This window comes from Poromitra crassiceps (genome assembly GCF_964638095.1).
Source record: "Poromitra crassiceps genome assembly, chromosome: 12".
NCBI classification, from domain to species: Eukaryota; Metazoa; Chordata; class Actinopteri; order Beryciformes; family Melamphaidae; genus Poromitra; species Poromitra crassiceps.
Genome location: NC_139632.1, coordinates 17,202,482 through 17,223,493, shown reverse-complemented (window position 1 = coordinate 17,223,493; position 21,012 = coordinate 17,202,482). Strand labels below are relative to the sequence as shown.

The following is a 21,012-nucleotide window of genomic DNA, read 5'->3' as shown; positions in this document are numbered from 1 at the left end:
CAAAACAAGTATTCTTCCAAATTATTTTTTTAAACACTTTGAAACCAGACATAATATTACAGTGCACAAACGGGATACATTTGACACGCAAAGCATCAATTTGAGACTTTTATTTTGTTGAATACCGGCTCAATCCGGTAGGCGTGTCTAGAGATCGGAAGCGGCGTCGGATAAGGTTCTTCTTCCTGTCGCGCTCTGGCCTCTCACATCAGGTAGTGTGCGCCGAATAATTTCAACGGACTTTTCCCCCGGGTAATTTTGAGATTTACTCTACATTTATGTTGCCAGACTGTTTTCTTATCTATATACTTTTAAATTATCAAAGAAAAATGCACAAAGTCTTTGTAGACGTGATGGTCTGGTTGGAAGCCTGGAGAAGGCCAGGTGCTAGCCAACATAACGCTAGCATCCTTGTATTGGGACCGTCCTGGAGCTAGCTAGCTACCTCGTGATTAGCTTGAACGAACCGCATCGGCTAACGTTATATCATTAACGTCAGTTGTGCAAATATTTAATTTGGCTTCTTGCCGTATTTAGAATTCAAGTTGGCTCAAACGGGAATGGTGATAGGATGTATGGTCGTTGGCGTCGTTATTGGCCGTGGTGAAGATGGACAATGTGGGAACAAAGGGGGTGGAATCTCGGCCTTGCAGCACGTAACGTAGCGGGAGCGCGAGGAGCTAACGTTAATCCTGCCTGCTGATGAATAGGCCTTCTAGCCATCTTCCTCGCATTATACTCTTGTTTTTACCCGTTCTTTTTACAGGTTAAACGAATCATGTCTTCTGACGAGGGAAAGTTATTTGTTGGTGGCCTGAGCTTCGACACCACCGAACAGTCTCTGGAGGATGTGTTCTCCAAATATGGGCAGATATCTGAAGGCAAGTTATACATTTGGGCAGATTTGCCGTGTAATTATCACTGCGTACTGTCTAACGCTACCGTTAATGAGTTCACGTGCTCACTAAAGTTTTTTTCTTCAGTTGTCGTGATCAAAGACAGGGAGACCCAGAGGTCCCGCGGCTTTGGTTTCGTCACCTTCGAGAATCCAGATGAAGCAAAGGATGCCATGATGGCAATGAATGGCAAGGTACGTGAAATCGTTCGTATAATCCTAAATAAATTGTCACTATTTGTCTAATGTGGGGAAAAGATGCCTAATTTTCGCTGGTAAACCGTTTGACAACATACGTCGATCACAATGTCGGGCGGGAAATGTGACAGTGGTAACTGATAAAAATAAATTATGTGTATGCCTTGATGAAACGTGCCGCACTTTTGGTAGCGTTTGCGCACCACGCGGCTTCCCTCCCCCTCCCTCCTTTTTTCTCGTTCCCTCCAGAGGAAGCCGATTTGAAAGGGATGCTATTTTGACGCCATCCGACCAGAAAAGCACATACGTCATTGTCGCTCTTTCTTCTGCTGTCCAATGGTTGGGGGCGAAGGAGGGGTCTTGATTTGGTCGTTTCTGTCTATTGTAATCACAGAAAATGGCGGACAAATTTGGTCGTGGTTGTTTTTGCCCACCCTGAATTACATGTTTTCACAAGCATGATTAAATAAACACCACCAGGCTTGGCTTCAATTGAATTTATTGAAATGGATGGTTTATTATAATTATTATTTTTGTCACCTGCAACAGTAGCTAATCATTAGCATGGCATTATCTGCACTATCATTCCTTAACACTATTGCATGGAGTTGCCAAACCTCACGTCACCAAAGAAGTTAAAAAGTCGGACAAAAAAAAAGATGGAAAATATTTGTTGCCATATAGCTGACTTTGTGGTAGCCCAGTGATAGGAAAAGGACCCAGCTAGCGCTTTGTGCAGGCCTCACTGTTAAGAAAATGCACTTGTTGGATCATTGCATTTGGTTTGCATAGTTTATTGCAATTTCAATGTATTCTAGTAATTTTACCTGCTTACTTAATCCTTTTGTCTTTTCTATAGTCTCTCGATGGGAGGCAGATCCGTGTTGACCAGGCCGGAAAGTCGAGTGGTGGGGGACGCTCTGGCGGAGGATTCCGAGGAGGCTCCAGTGGAGGCGGAGGAGGATACTTTGGCGGCAGGGGACGAGGTGGCGGCGGTGGCAGAGGAGACCGTGAGTTCTCACAACGACGCTTAATGGCTTTTCATGTAACATTGTACAACAAATTTAAGGGACAAATTTGTCTCGTTAATTGAGCACTCAATGGGATTCTTTGTGATTTTAAGGTGGCGGTGGAAGGTATGACAACAGAAGTGGAGGTGGCTACCAGGACCGAGGCTACTACAACAGAGACAGGTGAATACTGCATTTAAATTCCTGTGCTCGCTCAAGTTGCAAGATTCAGCATCGATTAATGTATTTTGATAGACCAATAAGTTGCTAGTCTTTTCTACAAAGCATAAATGGTTATCTTAATCATTGATCAATTGTAGTGACTCACTTGAGGCTTTATTTCCTTTACTGAATCCTCTCATTTTTTGGCTTTATAGGAATCAGGGATCGGGATATGGAGATCGCTCAGGAGGAGGTTCGTACAAAAACAGCCATAGTAGTTATGGTCAGGCATCTTATTTGAGCATGAAAACACCATTAGTTAGCGATAGGCAGCTAACCTGGTGCTTGTCAAGCCACATCCTGCTGATTGGATTCAGCCCGGGCGGCTGTGTCAGGAGTGGCTTCATCAGGCCAGCTTTCCCCCCATGCATGGCCTTGAGCCTGGTTGCAGTAAGTGAAAGATCTAAGCTTCATCTCCCTTGATGGGTTATATTTGCATCAACAGTCTCTTTCAAGTTGGTCAAAATTGAGTTCTAGAAACGGTGTCCGCATCCAAACAATTGCCTCAAACTAGGGCAGGTTTTACAGGATTGATTTATCCCATGCTGTGTGATGTTGGGACGTCCTTCCTCCACCCCGTGCCTGGGTGCAGAGCCTGCATGGGAGCTGATTAATCAAAGGGCTTTTTCTTCTTTGAACAGGAGGTGGCGATGTGCTCATTGACGCCCACTGAGGCCCTCTGTAGTTGAAATATGTTGTGACGAAACAATATGTTGATGGTCCAGTTTAGCACTCTACTGCAGTGTGTGTTCAAAGGTAGGCCGACTACAGTCTGCAAAGACTCCATGTTGAGCGTTCCCCAGGTTCCCCCTATGGTGGTGGATGACCTAATACCAATGGAAATGGGGTGTGGTGGTGCCTTTCACCCTGTGTAGTGGGGGTTTTGTGGGTGTTTGCAGAATGTCTAACCCTAACTTTATTTGTATGGCCCCTTTTCACACATTACAAAGTGCGTCACAACATCGAGATGGCCACAGGATAATACAATAAAATGAATAAAATAGTAAAAAAAAAAAACTAATAAAACAATGAAATAAAAGCATTGTTAAATGATTAGTAAATACACATCAATTAAGTAAAAGCGCATTAAGAAATAGAAAATCCTTACATGCCAGGCAGAAGATAGTCTCAGCAAGCTGCGTCGCACGTCCACGCTGACTTTCACACTTGCGTACACGAGGCGAGACCTGTCGTGAGATTTCATCACGGCCTACGTGCAGAATGCAGATTGATAAATGCAGAGCGGGCATGGGGTAGTCTAGACATACATGCAAAGCGATGCATGGGGTAGTCAACATTGTGACTGTTGAGCAGTGTTAGAATTGTCCGATTGAAAGTATCAAGTTCTACCATTGCTACACATGGAGAAATTGTGGAAATTTTATATATTCAGAACGGGAGTTGGACTGTCAAGAGGTTCAGTGGAGAGCTATGGGCCTTTTTCCACAGCAGCCATTTTGTGTCTCAAAAGCAAGGTAAACACAGGTTTCCAACTTCCAATTCATTTAGCTGTTCCAGCGCCGGGGCCAATAGACCCTTCTCACGGGGGCCATTTTGTGTCGAGAAGCCAGGGTAAACACAGGTGCAAGCAAAACACTAATGAGGGTTTCCAACTTCCATGATTGGGATTTGGAAACCCTCATTAGTGTTTTGCTTGCACCTGTGTTTACCCTGGCTTCTCGACACAAAATGGCCCCCGTGAGAAGGGTCTATCATTAATATTTTGGTTGCACCTGTGTTTACCCTGCCTTTGAGACACAAAATGGCTGCTGTGAAAAAGGCAGATTGGAAATGACAGACATGATGTGATGCGCTCACATTAGATGCATTACAGAGCGAGTTAAGAGCTTTGTGTGCTTGTGCAAACCGTTAACAGTACAAGTCAAAGACCTAAACAAAACGAGCTTATACAGAACATACTATTTAAATACATTTCTATACATTGATTAACTTTTGGTGTTGTGCTGATATTGTTGCATTAATTTGCTACAGTTGACGTATTGGAATCAATGGCATGACAGTCTAGCTAACCTACTGGTTTATTTCAGAATAAGAGCGTATATGGTCAGGGATGAGTCCAGTGTTTAGCCTGATGACAGTATCAGCAGCTGAAACACATCTCTGGGGGAACAGCTGTCCCGGGTCGGGAAGCACAAATAGTGTTGCACCAACTTTGCCAGCCAGGGATCGTCCATTCTAAATGGAACATTTTAATCTTGTCATAACGGTTAGTGAGAGTCTGCTTTCGGTCAGTAAAAGAAAATCTAAATGATCATCCCTAATTTGGATCCTTTGAGCAATTGATTGTCATTAATTTCTCTTAACATTGGTGTTTTGTATGATGGAGTAGGTCTAACTTTACTTCAAATTATCCAGGTAACTAACAGAAGTGAACTTTTTAATAGCAAGGCCTCTTCGAGAAGCTCCCCACCTTTCCATGGAGTCAAAGTAACTATTGCATCTCTCCGATTTCTTCCCATAGGCGACGACGGTGGTTGGTAGCCTGGCTTGGTGGATGTCTGTTACCCAGGCAGCACCCTTATTATCCCCTCTGATACGCGGCCCATTGTGAAGACAGCAGACCTCGCTGGAATTCATTGTAGTGCGGAACCTACTGCACCAAACGTTGAAAAAAAAAAAATCATTATGTTAAACCATTTATATAGATAAGAGCAGTCCTGGATAAGTTCAGGGGAGGGCCGGCTTGCACGCCAAGGCATCTTCGCTGGTCTTTTTCCAAGTTTTATTTTTGATTTAGCTTTTGTTTCCATCAAGCCTTCTCATTTTGTAATTGATCTGAAGAGAACAAATTTTGATTTTCGCTACACTAAGTGCACTTTGTCTCACTTTGAGCTCTGCACACACACATTCAGACAGGGCCAAGAAGGCAGGGAATGTATTAACTAGTAAATGGATACACCTTTTGAATTTTGAAGCTGCTGTACGCTGTGCAGTGGTGATTCTGATGTGAAGGGAGCATTTTGCCGTTCTTGTTTGAGCATTCTGTGTAAAAGGAGAAGGAGTAAATGCACAGTTGATAATTCTGCTAAATAAATATAATGTTACAGTCATCATTCAATGGATCATAGGCCTTGGTTAATTCTCTTAAGATTCTTCAAGCGATACATGCAATGTTTCCTCCTCAAGCCATTTGCTTTATGCAGAGACTTTGTTTGCTTCATCTGGACATCAACAAATGGTACTTTTTGTTTTGAAATTAGATGCTACCCACATTTTAAGCACTGTGATAGATGACTGTAAAGCAAGCCGGATCTGTCCAAGTTTTTCTCGGCAAAAGTGTTCTGACAATACAATAAGAGTTCTCATTAAAAGCGTCATATTGATTTTGTATGTTTTTGTTTTTTAAAGCATGCTATAATTTCATGTTTGTATTTTTCTGAAATAAAAAAAAGTCTTTACAAAATCCCCGCGTTTAGTTATTAGCTTTCATGTACTCTACACATTTTACTCAATGTCTTAAAATTCAAGTAGTTGCAGTAATATAAGGCTAAACTATTAAAGTGGAATTTAAACTAAATTAGAATAAATGTGATTTTTCTTTTTACTTCCATACGTACAGCTTTACCCCTCAAATATTTTTTCTGCGCAGTTATAGTAAATTTAGTTGGCTTTTGGATGTGGTTCACTGGTGAATGTTCAATAAAAATACAAATCTGAAAATGAGGCTTGAGAGAAACCCTCTTCACACACATTTTATATAATATATAAATAACATTACCAGGATATCAAATGACATTTAACAGTAAACTCATGTAGAATACGTTAATTTAGCTGGATTGGTGAGTAGTGTTAAGGAGGCAGGATGGCTTAGTAAAGTGGCTGTCCCATAACAGATCACATGCAATCCCTACACCAGCTGTTGTCTGATGTGCTGTTTGCAAAGGGAAGGTGCTTTTACACCTACAAAAATGAGCTCTTATCTCATATACTGTAGTTGTGGTTCTGACCCACATGATGTAGCCTACTCATATTTGGAAATCCACCCCAGGTGCTGTCAGTGTTCTTGTCAGTGATGCAGTGTCTGGTTCTGGTTTAATAGGTCATGATGCTAGAAACTTCGGAACTGTCAAAGAGATTATGCCAGTTCTCTGGTTTGAGCTGAAGAAGTACATTTTGAACATTGTTTCCCTTTTGAGTGCATTTTCGTCACAAGGGGGCAGTGTAGCCTTAACTGTTGCTTTATTCCACTTTGGAAAATGAAACATGTAAAAGGAAAAATGTATATGAACACTGTTCACGCCAACATAAGAAAGCAACAATTTATTATACAGTTAAGAGATGGTATCCTATGTTATGATGAGTTTTAAAAGTGGGTATACAGGCCTTACTTTATAGACAGGTAGAAATTCAGTATAATTCACATTCACAAGTAATTCATTCAATATATCTGAGTATAATTCATATTACATAAAGTACATAAGACATGTCATCATGGGAATATAAATCAAGAAAATATATTTCTAAGAGTGTCTACACTTATGTTTCTGGCCACTCAATGGGCCTGATTTGAAACATGTGTCTTGGCTGGCAACAGAGCATAATGCGCTGTAGGTCTAGCCTTGAAAAACCTGTTTATCCTTACAGTACGTCCATTTTAAATTTGCCTATCATTATACATTGACTTAAAGTTCAAGATTTAAAAGAGCTTAGAAGAGCATTAATAGCAAACTGTAATTCAAATTTAACAGAGCTTTGAGCACAGAAAAGCCAAGACAGCACTGTTTTATTTTGTTCTCAAAATTACCAACTCAACGACATACTTTCAGTTTTTTACCCAAGTTGCTAAATATGAGATTTAATTGTGAAGCTCGAATGATAGAAATGTGAATGGGTGGTTTATGTTTGTATAATTTGTAAACAATCCATTATTGGATTCATAATTAGCCTATATGTTGAAAAGCATATTGATCATCAGCAAGCCTATTTTATAGTCCCACGTCAGTAATTATTTTTATTTTTATTGATTTCATTGTTTTAGAAGGCATCAGTCATAATTGACATTTCAATTCTCAAGTTGGATTTTGCCTTTGAAGCAGAACCAGTAGAGTGGATTTGGATGTGGCTGCGTTTACAAGTTATATATGTTGTGAGTTGGTCAAGCAACTAGACGTTTCAACTTAATTTAATTTGTGGTTGGTTTTTCCTGTAAAGGCGATGATTCCATCAATCCAGGCATGGTATTGAGCAATCATACTGAAAGCGTGGATTGGTTTGTGACTTGAGGGTTGATGTGGTCTGTAGGTGAAGGACACCACACCGTACACCTTGCCATCTCCACAGACCAGTGGGCCACCAGAGTCTCCCTGGAAGCACATGGTATATACACAGTGACTGGCACATTGCTTCACCAACAGTCTAGCATCATGACTGAGCCTAGTTTAGGTGTCCATGTTGCCTGACAAATATACTTACGCGGGCGGGTCCAGTGTCTCCCTCAGAGCAGTACAAATGGTCACGATTGCAAGGTGCGTAGTCGACCAGTGTTATGTTCACTTCCATGAGCTTGTTAGTCATTGAGTTTGTTGTGTTTTTTGAAGGGCCCCAGCCGGAGACCAGACAGTGTTGTGGTAGGATGGGGTCGCCGGCGCCTGCAAGGCTGATGGGTTTCACATAGATGGTGTATTTTGCTTTGGAGCTCAACTTGAGGAAGAGGGAGAGATAGAAAATACAAACATCACGCGAAGTTATCAATTCAGATTCCTCAAATACTCAGAAGCCTAAGATATTCCCTGATCATTGTTCAGCGATGTTTATTATACAGTATATTAACTTATAGATGTATTCAAATAGAGCATGTGTAAGACTATTATAAAACATTCTATTTTACTATAGCTACAAGGACTTGAACGTAAATCATCTTTACCATGTGTAGCATAAAGTGAATACGTCCTCTACCTTAAGTAGCATTATATCATTTGTCATTCTTCCAGTCTTGTTGAAGTCTTTGCGTGGATATTCTTGTTCAACGGATATCTGCTGCACATATTCTGGCTGCGGTCCATCCTTGTTAAATTTGTGAACTCCTAGTAAGGCCTCATAGGAGCTGAAACGGCCAAATTAAATGGGTTCAGTAATAATACTTTCAGGAAATTATGATTTGATAGCACAGTTGCTTTGGACCAGTCGCACCTCAGACACACCTCAGGGTTGCTCCTGCTGCTGATCTTGCCATTTGATTAGCATGCATCTCTTAACCATGATTGACAGTTTTAATGTCCCTGGCTGCTCTGCTGAGATCTTCTCCATCAAATAAAGGGAAGATGCACCACTCTGCTCACAATATAAATCTATTTATTTTTTATACACAGTTAATAATGTCTCAAACTACTTTCAATAATGAAGGCTACCTCCCCTAGTTAATGTCTGATTAACCATCCCATTCATTAATCCATTTAATTAATTTCTCTCTCCCCCTGCAGCAACGCCTGTTCAGGTTATCTCATCCATTCATAAATATACACGCCAATTCATTCCTGTCCAATCAATGTCTCCCACGCTTCCCTTTCTCTGGCCTGCTGGCCAATCACCTAACTGAAGTTCTACGTATATATCAGTTCCCTCGTATTTCAGTGTTGTACATCTCCTTGTGTGTCCCCCTGCAGCGGCTGATTCCTCGCAGTAGCAGTTGCTTCGCCCCACCTCCTCCCCTGAACACCACCAATGTCATGACTCCTGTAGAATTCCCTACCGGGGGGTTCTCTGTCCTATAAATCACTGACGTCCTCCTCACGTCTCAGGAGGAGCGTCATCACACCATGGAGTCATACGCCAAATCTAAGTGTTGTTTGTTACATCATTAAAGTTGATTGTACTTTCCTTCTAGCCTCTCATTATTGAAATATCATTCCATTGTGGTTTTGCCCACAAAGTCGTGCATCAGAATGTAAGCCAATACATGATTTAGCCTACCCTTTGCGGGCCAACACGTCAGTGGAATGATTTGTAGAACAGAACATGTAATGAAAAAAAGTATCTTCATTTTAGGGCCAGAGTGATACCTCTGTCCTCTTCTCATGATGTAATGTATGCAGCTTTTGATTCAAGTATCTCTGGTAGCACTGCAGGTTCTGGCTGCTGGCTGATTCTCACGGTGCACTGTTTTCATATGGAGATTCATTCAACTTCATTCCACATGACAGAACAGATAAACATCTCTATGTAAGCACTGAGAAACAAGTATCATACTAATATTATTATTGTTTTAATTGTGGTGGACAATTTGGTAGTGAGTGTTGAAAACCGGGACCTTTCCCGAGAGATATCTGTCGGGACTCGGGATGTTTGTCGTGAAATCGGGACTGTCCGGTGACGTCTGGTCACCCTAGCTAAGTTAGACCATCTGGGTGGGGGGAGGCCCAGTGTCAAATCTTATCAGGGCACCCAGAATTCCTCGCAGCACCCCTGTCCGCAGGTAAACATAAAGCAAACTGAACTTACCTGGCTTGGCAGTGGGCGGCAGTGATCACAAAGTCCTCATTCATGAGAAAGCCTTCACAATAGGTGGTTCTGGTATTAACCCGCCGCTTCAAAAGCACCATGTATGGTCTGCTATGTGGGACAGCCTCGTGGCCACCAATGATTTCCACTGTGTGAACTAGTGATCAAATATTAGAAAGAAACATATGTCATACTTCCAAGTATAAAACCAGTCATTATATCCTCTTGTATATCACACACACACACACACACACACACAATAATAATAAATGGACTGCAGTTCCTTGTCTACTGAGACTGCATGCTGCTGTGAGAGAAAAAAAATCTATACAGCTGTAATGTTCTGTTGTAGGTTGTAGCTTACCTCGACCACCAAGAGACAGCAGAAGCACCATCATTGCCAGTGTATGTTGGAGATGCATGGTGAGATTTGAGTCCGGTTGAGCTACTGAAGATCAGTGGCAGGCACCACTCACCTGCTCAGTCTTATAAAGAGCAAGACAAGGAAGCTCTTATCACATACAGTATATGCATATGTATAAGCTGTGGCTTTTGGAACCACAATCACGTGAGTAGGATGATCTAGTAACAACCCCCTCAGAGCACGGGGGGAAAACGTTTGTTACATGATGAAACTTTTTTCTGTCTATTTTTAGATCATGTTTATGGTTCCTCATTATTTACATTCCTGTTTTTCATACATTCATGCATTCTTAATTTCTGTTGGAAAGAACATAATACTGTATGTGTGTGTAACCATGATGTAGCATTGATAAAGTGCCGAGATGTCGACCAGGAGCAAAGCCTATAGACTAGTTACATAACCGTGGACACTCTTTACATACCGATATCTTCTCTGGATTTATATTCCCATGAATTTACATAAAGTGAGAATCCACTTGTGAAGAAGGTCTGTGACTGCAGGTTGACTTCTAATTGAGCCACCTGGTGCACCCTTCAGTATAAATCACACTTGGTTAAATCACACTCCCCCGCTGATGCCTGTGTGGTAACGGCGCAGCCTCTATGTCTGTCGCTCGGCCCCCGAGGTAACATTATTCTGATGTTATCACATCATAAGACAGTGAATAAAAACAGGGTTTGTTGAAAACCGTGGCTCATTGAACTTGAAGTGAAATGTGACAGTGTGAAGTCATTAGATACCCTTGGAAGGGAAAGGTAGATCAATCAACAGACTTCTTTATAAACCTGCATTACAGATGTTCCACAATAGTTTGGTCACTTTTTCCTTCAGGTATGGAACCTACATAAATGAGCTCTTATCTCATGTAGTTGTGGTCCTGACCCATATGATGTAGCCTACTCATATCTTTGGAAAGCCACCCCAGGTGGTGATGCTAGAAACCTCTGAACTTTCAAAGAGAACAAGAGACTGTGTGAGTTCTCTATTTGAGCTCAAGAAGTCATTTCGAACAGTGTTTCCCTGTTTGAATGCATTTTCACCACAAGGGGACAGTGTTTATAACTGTTGCTTTAATCCACATTGGAAAGGTAAACATGTAAAAGGAAAAAATGACAAGAGCACTGATCACGCAAGCGTAAGAAAGCGACAGTTTATTATAGTCAAGAGATTTTGTAAGGATCCGGTGTTACAATGAGTTCTAAAAGTGGGTACAGAGTATATGTTGAGAGTTGGTCAAGCAAGAAGTGTCAATCTTAATTTCATTTGGGGTTGACGATCCCATCAATCCAGGCTTTGTATTGAGCAACCTTACTGAAAGCGTGGATTGGTTTGTGACTTGAGGCTTGGGGTCGTTTAAAGGTGCAGCACACCACACCGTACGCCTTGTCATCTCCACAGACCAGTGGGCCACCAGAGTCTCCCTGTAAGCACATATACACAGTGACTGGCACATTGCTTCAACAACAGTCTAGCATCATGACCAGTGTTGGGGGTAACTCATTACAAAAGTAACATATTACATGTAATATATTACTTTTAGCAGTAACTCAGTAATACAACTTATTACTTATAGGATTTCAGTAATATTATACCAGTTACTTTGTTACATTTTATTAAATCAAAGCACATATTTAAAAAAGATACAATCATTTCCTTATCAAGCTGTGGGTTTTTATGCAAATAACCACTATAGATGACAATAAGAAAGAAAAATAATAACATTTAGAATTTTTTATTGTTTACACTGAGGCCTGCACGGTTGAAATTATTTTTTGGGATCGTTCCGGGGCGGCGATGTCATTCTGCTGCTGTTGTTGTTTTGGTAAAAGTAATGCAAAAGTAGTGTAATAAGTAACAAGTTACTCTACACAGACAGTAATATTGTAAAGTAACGTATTACTTTCAAATGACAGTAACTAGTAATATGTAGTATATTACATTTTGAAAGTAACTTGCCCAACACTGATCATGACATCATGACTGAACCTAGTTAACCTGTCCATGTTAACTGACGAATATACTTACACGGGCGGGTCCAGTGTCTCCCTCAGAGCAGAATTGGTCCTGATGGCAACCAACAACGTTAACCAGTGTTATGTTCACTTCCATGAGCTTGCTAGTCATTGAATTTGTTGTGTTTTTTGAAGGGCCCCAGCCGGAGACCAGACAGTGTTGTGGTAGGACGGGATCGCCGGCGCCTGCAAGGCCGATGGGTTTCACATAGTCGGTGTATTTTGCTTTTGACTTCAACTTGAGGAAGAGGGAGAGATAGAAAATACAAACCTCACGCTAGGTTATCAATTCAGATTCCTCAAATACTCAGAAGCTAAATATTCCCTGATTATTGTTCAGCGTTCAGTTTATTATATTATTTAGGCTTATATTTTATGAATGTATTCAAATAGAGCATGTGCAAAGACTATTACAAGGACTTCAAAGTGAATCATCTTTACCTTAAGTAGCATTATATCATTATCATATTTTCCAGTCTTGTTGAAGTCTTCATGTGGAAAATCTTTCTCAACGAATATCTGCTGCACAAATTTCGGCAGCTTTCCATCCTTGACAAATTTGTGAACTCCTAGTAAGGCCTCATATTTGCTGAAATGGCAAAATAAAAAAATGGGTGCCGTAATTGTATTGTATTGGTTTGCATCTGCAAAATGATGTTGAATTAAATATTTTATTGTAAAATAGACGGTACAATTTGAGGCAATTTTTCTATTTTATAGTAAAAGCCATAGGGCGTATATCGTAAGTGCTAATTAGACCATCTGGGTGGGGGGAGGCCCAGTGTCAAATCTTATCAGCGCACCCATAATTCCTCGCAGCACCCCTGTCAGCAGATAAACATAAAGCAAACTGAACTTACCTGGCTTTGCAGTGGGCGGCAGTGATCACAAAGTCCTCATTCATGAGAAAGCCTTCACAATATTTGATTTTGGAAGGAAAGTGCCGCTTCAAAAGCACCATGTATGGTCTGCTATGTTCGACAGCCTCGTGGCCACCAATGATCTCCACTGTGTGAACTAGTGATCAAATATTAGAAAGAAACACAATAATAACATATCATACATCCAACTTACAAGACTAAGATCAGTCATATCCTCTTGTACTGTATATCACAACAACAACAACGACGACGACACAACAACAAAACAAGATGTTTGCTGTGAGGAGGGGGGATACAGCTGTCATGTCCTGTTGTAGGTTGTAGCTTACCTTGACCATCAAGAGACAGCAGAAGCACCATCATTACCAGTGTATGTTGGAGATGCATTGCGAGATCAGAGTCCAGTTGAGCTACTGAAGATCAGTGGCACGCACCACTCCGCTTGCCAGTCTTATAAAGAGCAAGACAAGGAAGCACTCATCACATACAGTATTATGCATATGTATAAAATGTGGCTTTGGAACCACAAACACGTCAGAAGGATGATCTAGTAACACCACCCTCAGAGCATGGGGGAAAAACCATCTTTGTTACTCAATCCAACTGTCTTTTCTGGCTATTTGAGACAATGTTTACTGTATGTCTTAATGCCTCCTCATAGTGTTACTCCTATGACCTCCTCAGAGTATTTACATGACAGTTTTTCCATACATACGTTCTTAATTTCAACTGGAATGAAGATAATAGTATGTGTGCAACCATGATGCAAACACTGATCAACTGCGTTTGCAATTCTGCTGAGACGTCAATCATTGAGCAGGTCTAGTTAACTGTGGACACTCTTTACATATCTTTTCTGGATTTATATTCCCTTGAATTTACATCATGTGAGAATCCACTTGTGAAGAAGGTCTGTAGGTTGACTTCTAATTGAGTCACCTGGTGCACCCTTCAGTATAAATCACACTTGCTTAGTGGCCTGTGATACACATTGGTAATAATCTGCCCCCGCTGATGCCTGTGTGGTAACGGCGCAGAGCCTTGCTGAGCTCTACTGGCATCCCTTGTTCAAAGCCATGGCTTCCTCTGAGGAGCCTCTGTGTCTGTTGCTTGGCCCCCGAGGTAACATTATTCCGATGTTATCACATCATAAGACAGTGAATAAAAATAGGATTTCTTTAAAAGCGTGGCTCATTGAACTTGAAGTGAAATGTGACCAGTGGGCTTCCAGCGGTATGAAGAAGTAATTAGATTCTCTTGGAAGGGAAGGTAGATCAGTCGGCGGACTTCTTCTTCATAAACCTGCATTACAGATGTTCAAGACTAGTTTGCTCGCTGTTTTTCCTTCAGGTACGGAGCCAAAATAATTTCACTATTACAAACATTTATGTATTGCATAAATCAAACACAGCTCATAAGCTTTGTTCATAGCTTGTGGGCCCATTTGTTTTAGTTTGGCCGAAAATAAAGGAAAATTAACTTAAGAGGTACTTGCTACTGTAATAAATTATATATTGCATGTTAGCAATGATTTGAGAGATGAAAAGTTAATGTGGGTTTAAATGTTTCTCACTGACGATCAGACTCACATTTTTCCCCCACTTGGTAACACTTTATTTGGATAATCCGCCTACAGAGTATTTGTAACATTTCAACAGTTTATTAGTTGACGTTCATCAATTCAACTGTTTAACAGATGTTTCACAGATTATCTACAGCCGTGGTTCTCAACTGGTCTAGCCTCAGGACCCACATTTTCCCTTAGTCATTAAGTCGCAACCCAAATTTCAGATTTTCTTTTATACAGCACACATTTATTTCACACACAAAATTGTGCAGTAATACACAAGGCCTTCATGCACTGTTAAAACATGAAATAAAGAAAAAAGTGCAACTAGGGCTAAAAACCCAATGAAATAAAAAGGCACACTTATCTTGAATTACAGGCCTATGTGTTTTTTAAACAAGTTAAACTGGTGGTGCTCATCAAGTCATCTCAATTATTTCACTAAAACAAGTCGAGACAACAACATTTGGGGATATTTGGAGCTATTTTCTATTTAATTCTCTTCCCCCCGGGCGTCCACGACCCACTGAAAACGGCCCTGCATCCCACCAGCTGAGAAACCCAGATCTATAGAATATATGTGACAATTCATGAACATACCTACATACTAGGTGCAGGTGTGTATGCAGACCAGTCCAAATAAAGTGTTACCTCTCACTTTGATTTAGCTATGTCCTGAAAAGTTTTGAATTAATATTTCACTTTTCTTTTTAAAGAAAAGTGCAAACCAATAACATTTGGTAGAAATCAGTGCAAAATCAACTAAAATCTCTATTAAACTGTCCATCACGTACACCGTTAAAAATAATGGTGGTCATTTCCCTTTTCTCACAGCATAGCCTACCCTAACGGTATGAAGAATAACCTGACCACACAGCACGAGTACATCTATTACATCACTTCCTGAGTTTGGACTCGAGTATGCTCCTCTCATACCTGAGCCACAAACTTTATTATAATTTTGAATGGTGGACAATGGGGGTTTTCATGTGTCGCTGAAGAAGGGAAAAGGTGGTGGGGGAGCAGGAGAAGAGACAGAGAACAGGTTTTGGGATGTGAGCTCCTGGAGCCCAAGGCTGTAATGGGAATGACAGGAGGAGAGGCAGAGACAAGCTGGCCTGGTGGAAGAGGAGGAGAGGCAGAGACGAGCTGGCCTGGTGGAAGAGGAGGAGAGGCAGAGACAAGCTGGCCTGGTGGAAGAGGGCCCATCCCTTTTATGGGGACCTCGGGGACTTAGAGCACTGACTGGTTTAGCCATTGGACACAGTAACAAGGAAAGAGGGAAAGTAATAACAGCCATAAAAAGACCATCAATCACAGTGCAAATTACATGTTTACTAAGAAGAAAGGAAAAGGACAACAATAAAAGCCAACGGACAGGAAAGCGGACATTCCTGGAGCCGGCGCGATCTGATCGGACCATGGGACTTAACTGAGATCACATATGGGTTCATGCTCCCTAAGCCACACTGACGTGTCAGTGTCTGTGTTCCACAATTATCACCATATTAGCTGACTCATGTCTGTGAGCATCTCACAAACTATATATTTTTGCGCAAATATGGTCAGAGATAATTGTATATGTTCAACTTTATGCTAACATTACCCTTTAGTATAAAAGTCATTCCCTCATAAGTGGTTTTCTTTGAGGTGGTTTCATCAAGTCACTGCATGGTCCATTCAGTTGCATCCACTGACCTTAACACAGCCTTACTGAAATTGTCTGTTTGTGTGTTTGTGTGTTTGTTTGTTTGTTTGTTTGTTTGTTTGTTTTCCCCAAACAAAGCAATATGACATTGGATATCAATTCAATTGAAGTTGGCTTTATTGGCAGTTCAATATTACTACAACTACATACAATACAATTATGCATGCAATATTTCAATATCGCAAACATATTATAAATACCGGTACATACCACAGCTAAGCACTGCAGTGTCATAATTGTCAGTAAGCAAAAATGCCTGCGTGCGTATGCAGGCGTGTGTGTGTGTGTGTGTGTGTGTGTGTGTGTGTGTGTGTGTGTGTGTGTGTGTGTGTGTGTGTGTGTGTGTGTGTGTGTGTGTGTGTGTGTGTGTGTGCGTGCGTGCGTGCGTGCGTGCGTGCGTGCGTGCGTGCATGCGTGCATGTGTGTGTGTTTGTCCATGAACCATGCATTTTCTTTCTGAGCTGTGCAGGGTTAAGGTCAATAAGTGGCCTGGCGGTCTGGAGATGGACTCTGCCAAACAGAAGCTCCTGTCCACAGGAAAGGAGATGACAAGTCTGGATTCCAAGACTGTGGCTCAGCCTCCACCACGGGAAGACGTGACCACTGTCAGCAGGAAAAAAGACTGCTCAGACAAAAAGTAGGACAGTGTTCCCAAATGGTCTCTCTCTCTCTCTCTCTGTCTGTCTGTTTCTCTCTCTCTCTCTCTCTCTCTCTCTCTCTCTCTCTCTCTCTCTCTCTCATACACATGCACACACCTTAGTTATTGCAAAACCATACTGTAGTAGGGGGCTGCTGAAATATCGCTGGCCTCACAAGATGGATAATGATCTACTTGCATGAACTCTATTCATTGATAGCATCATTACTGTTCAAATGCTTACTATGATGCCAAGGAAACACTTTAAACCTACTCGGCAAACCTCTGTTTATGTATGACCTCATCTGATGCTTTTATCAGTACTTTCATTTGGACGCTTGTGCAACGTTGTTTGGTCGATTATCTGTTAATCCCATCAATATGGGCTGAGATATAAACTGGGTGAAATCCCTGTCCGGAGATGTTGAGGGATTTTCTTTTTTTGCCGCCTGCTCAAATGAAACCTGCGGAACACAAGCCAGGTATCTGATCACAACTTGAACATTTCCTTTCTCAAGATAAAGAGAGTTGAGTAAGACTTTATTTGGATAGCCCGCCTACAGCGAGTCTACAGAGTTTTTGTAACATTTCAACAGCTTGTTAGCCGACATTCAACTAATTCAACTGTTTAACAGATGTTCTACAGATGATCTATAGAGTATTTGTGACAATTCATCAACATACAATATCTACCTATTACAATAGGTGCAGGTGTGTGGAACGGGAGGCAAACAGAATCTGTTTGTTGAATCTAAACTGATAAGCTGTTAAAACATCTACAGACAAAGCAAAACGGTTAAGTATTAAGCAATTTAACCTTGAGGGGAAGTTGAAGTTGAGTACGAACCTTCCTAGGAGCAGTGGGCAGCCCCAGTGCAGCGCCCGGCAACCAACTCCAGGTTCTTTTGCCAGTGCCTTGGTCAGGGCCACTGACAGGAGTATTAACCCTAACATACATGTCTTTGATGGTGGGAGGAAACCGGAGCAGAGGAAACATGAACACATGAACATGGGGAGAACATGCAAACTCCACACAGAAAGGACCTGGGATGGACCGGGGTTCGAACCCGGGACCTTGCTGTGAGGCAACAGTGCTAGCCACTGAGTGACCATGTTGTGCAAGTTGAATTTTAGAGTGTCAACTAATAAGCTGTTGTAATGTTACAAATACTCTGTAGTAGACTCTGCAAGTGGACTAGTGTTACAGAGAGGGCTCACACTTCTTCACTGTCTTTCTGACACAGGAACAGAAAGTAATCTATCCTCCCCGCTACATTTTTGTCTTTTGCTTGAAAAGACTAAGCAAGTTTTAACTCTTAACATACAGTATATATGCATTCACAACTCTGCCTCATACTGAGATAACACGGTTTATTTAAAAATACAGTACAGTACTAGAAATCTTGCGTGCTACGCGCGCACGATTCCTAGGCTTGTCCGCTGCACGGGCTCGCCCGCGCCTTGCAGTTCGGCCAGCTCGGCTGGTGCGTGGCCTCACCTACTCTATTGGCATGCACAGCACACAATTGTTCAACTTCTCATCACTGATGACACCACAATTGCTTGAGTGACCATCAATGATGACAACATTGAGTGCTTGAGTGACATCACCGATGATGTTATAGACATGATGACAGCACAATTGCTCAAGTGATGTCATAGACATTGTGACATCATCAGTGATGATGTCATAGACATTGTGACATCATCAGTGATGATGTCATAGACATTGTGACATTTCAGTGACATCACAATGTGGGACAAACATTGAAACAGAGACACAGAGCCCACTTACTCCCTTTTATATACTAGAGATCTCGCGTGCGCTCTACGTGCGCTCGACACAGATGATGTCACAGTGGGATTTATGACATCACAGTGGGACAGAGAAACAAACAGAGCCCCAGCTCCCATTTATATACTGATGATGATGGTGATGATGATGATGATGATGATGATGATGATGATGATGATATCAGTCATTTAATATCAGCTACAGCCAGAATAGGTCTACAAAGACATTTCTTACTGGATGTGTTTGGACTCCCTCAGTGAACAAAGATTTTCATTACTTTTGCCAAGGATGTTATGTTTTCGCTGCCATTTGTCTGTTTGCAGCAAGATTAACTACTGGGCTGATTTGCATGAAAGGTTGTGGGTGTAGCATGGGCCAAGGAAGAACCCATTACATTTTGGAGCGAATCCGGATCAGACTCACGAACAAGCAATAATTGCACAAAGCTTGGCGGAGGTCCGGGCTCTCCGCGTGCCCTTCTAGTTCCAAAATGAGATATTCACCATTTGAAGAAACTAACACCTACTCTCATAGAATGATTGATGACATGAACTGGGAGAAGGTGTGAAGTTATGAGACATCTTAAAACTTTTATTTAGAAAATAGTAATGTTTGGCGTCCGGGTAGTGTAGCGATAGATTCCCTGCCTACCAACACGAGGGTCACAGGTTCGCGCCCCCGTGTTACCTCCAGCTTGGTCGCGCGTTCATACAGGCACGATTGGCTGTGTCTGCGGGTGGGAAGCTGGTCGCTTCAGTAGCGCCTCCTCTGGTAGGTCGGGGCGTCTGTTCAGGGCGGAAGGGAACTGGTGGGAATAGGGTGATCCTCCCACATGCTACGTCCTGCCGGTGAAGCTCCCTGCTGTCAGGTGAAAACTGCACATGTATCGGAGTTAGCATGTGTGTGTCTCCGGCTCTCCCAAGATCAGCAGAGGGTGGGGCAGTGACCGGGGCAGCTGGGGCAATTGGCGAAATACAATTGGAGAAAATGGGGGGATCAGAAAAAATAATAATAAAAAAAGAAAATAGTAATGTTTTTGGGGAGCAAATCATCTACATGTAGGAAAGATTATGTGAATTTCATATTTCTACACTGAATATTTAGCGTTGAAGCTCATAAATTGGTATTAAAGCTCTAAATTAAACTCAAGGTGGAGGTGCCTTATATGCGCCATTAGAGAAGCAAGCCTGTGACTGGAAGGTTGTCACTTTGCTTTGTGGGAAAGTGGAAGAATAATGTTCTCGCCCTCCTCAACTTCTACTATCGAGGAGCCCTTAAGCAAGGCACTTAATTCTCATCTACTGCATTTCAGTGGCCAACAGCAGAAGACTCGGCTGCTCACCAGTCTGAATGCAAAGTAGCAGACCGATGGCGACAAAACCTTTACTGAAAAAACAGAGGTTAGAACTTAGAAGCAATGGCTCAGTGAACAGAGACTACGTGCATAACACTGGGGAAGGAGACAGATACAGCAGTTTGTCGTACCTTACAGAACTTGTTTGTGTCATCATGGTGGTTACAGAACCACAGTATTATCAACTCATGACATCTCCGCCTTAAAGGAAGGAAGGCTTGTGGTTACTCGAGGCATAATCTGATCATAGCTAACTTGCACATTTCCTTTCTCAAGAAAGTTTGATGCACTGATACTATGTTGTTTTTTGCTGACAGAGGGGGAACAAACGCTCTTCCCTCCATCAGATCTTGTGCTAAAATAGATGCAAAACTAAAAAAGAACTAAAAAATTGACCTCAAGCTCATTGTAGCGTCCATCATGATGACCTTATGCCTTCATGGCCTACCTACCTCTCGTAGTGTTACCACAGTGGCTGGAAGAGAACATCTCCTAAAGGTGTCAGACCAACCTGTCAGCAGAGAGCATATTGATGTCTGCCTGGCATCAGTAGCCAGAGGTTACCAAGGTGCTGAGAGAGGATCAAATGACGCCCTGCAGCTTACTTTAAGTCTGAATGAATAACAATCCATGCTAAAGTCCTCCGGGCGATATTTTCACAGCTGGAAATGTGGAGCTACGGTACCCAGATAGCTCTGGCTGGCTCCTGATGTACTGAGAGATACCGCAGGAGGACAGGGAGGGGGAGAGCAGACTCAGGTGCACCTGTGATTGTAATAAAATGATCCCTTCCAAGTCAGGCCTTCCACTGTTTATACTGAATTAAATTCAGCTATGTGCCGTTCAAATGA

At 41.8% G+C, this 21,012-nt stretch overlaps 3 protein-coding genes across 4 annotated transcripts; 1 reads left to right on the top strand and 2 right to left on the bottom strand.

Moving 5' to 3' along the window:
- The first annotated feature begins 157 nt into the window (after positions 1-157).
- LOC310786777 (cold-inducible RNA-binding protein-like) lies at positions 158-9,162 on the top strand. 2 transcript variants are annotated; one of them, XM_083648072.1, is made up of 7 exons: positions 158-252; positions 767-881; positions 984-1,090; positions 1,953-2,103; positions 2,217-2,286; positions 2,481-2,518; positions 8,949-9,162. In XM_083648072.1, exons 2-7 carry the CDS (start codon positions 779-781, stop codon positions 8,966-8,968), a joined length of 489 nt encoding a protein of 162 aa, XP_083504198.1. In that variant the 5' UTR covers positions 158-252; positions 767-778; the 3' UTR covers positions 8,969-9,162. The 2 variants fall into 2 exon arrangements, with proteins under 2 accessions (XP_083504198.1, XP_083504199.1); XM_083648073.1 differs by lacking the exon at positions 8,949-9,162 and adding an exon at positions 4,808-5,040.
- Positions 6,591-10,273, bottom strand: LOC310786776 (granzyme B(G,H)-like). The gene is made up of 5 exons (XM_083648071.1): positions 10,148-10,273; positions 9,784-9,940; positions 8,242-8,389; positions 7,759-7,986; positions 6,591-7,649 (listed from the first exon to the last, which is right to left on the bottom strand). The coding sequence occupies exons 1-5, from the start codon at positions 10,203-10,205 to the stop codon at positions 7,464-7,466; spliced, it is 777 nt and encodes a 258-aa protein (XP_083504197.1). The 5' UTR covers positions 10,206-10,273; the 3' UTR covers positions 6,591-7,463.
- Positions 10,274-11,342: 1,069 nt separating this feature from the next.
- LOC310785876 (granzyme B(G,H)-like) lies at positions 11,343-13,553 on the bottom strand. The gene is made up of 5 exons (XM_083647041.1): positions 13,430-13,553; positions 13,080-13,236; positions 12,661-12,808; positions 12,233-12,457; positions 11,343-11,628 (listed from the first exon to the last, which is right to left on the bottom strand). The coding sequence occupies exons 1-5, from the start codon at positions 13,485-13,487 to the stop codon at positions 11,467-11,469; spliced, it is 750 nt and encodes a 249-aa protein (XP_083503167.1). The 5' UTR covers positions 13,488-13,553; the 3' UTR covers positions 11,343-11,466.
- Positions 13,554-21,012: the final 7,459 nt, after the last annotated feature.

Excerpts from the sequence above, each read along its gene's own strand:
- LOC310786777 (XM_083648072.1), top strand. The coding sequence starts at position 779 with ATGTCTTCTGACGAGGGAAAGTTATTTGTTGGTGGCCTGAGCTTCGAC. Across the intron at positions 1,091-1,952 it reads TGATGGCAATGAATGGCAAG|TCTCTCGATGGGAGGCAGAT; the intron begins GTACGTGAAATC and ends TCTTTTCTATAG. Across the intron at positions 2,287-2,480 it reads GGCTACTACAACAGAGACAG|GAATCAGGGATCGGGATATG; the intron begins GTGAATACTGCA and ends TTGGCTTTATAG.
- LOC310786776 (XM_083648071.1), bottom strand. The coding sequence starts at position 10,205 with ATGCATCTCCAACATACACTGGCAATGATGGTGCTTCTGCTGTCTCTT. Across the intron at positions 9,941-10,147 it reads GCTGTCTCTTGGTGGTCGAG|TTCACACAGTGGAAATCATT; the intron begins GTAAGCTACAAC and ends TTTGATCACTAG. Across the intron at positions 7,987-8,241 it reads ATGATATAATGCTACTTAAG|TTGAGCTCCAAAGCAAAATA; the intron begins GTAGAGGACGTA and ends CTCTTCCTCAAG.
- LOC310785876 (XM_083647041.1), bottom strand. The coding sequence starts at position 13,487 with ATGCATCTCCAACATACACTGGTAATGATGGTGCTTCTGCTGTCTCTT. Across the intron at positions 13,237-13,429 it reads GCTGTCTCTTGATGGTCAAG|TTCACACAGTGGAGATCATT; the intron begins GTAAGCTACAAC and ends TTTGATCACTAG. Across the intron at positions 11,629-12,232 it reads GAGACACTGGACCCGCCCGT|GGAGACTCTGGTGGCCCACT; the intron begins GTAAGTATATTC and ends ATGTGCTTACAG.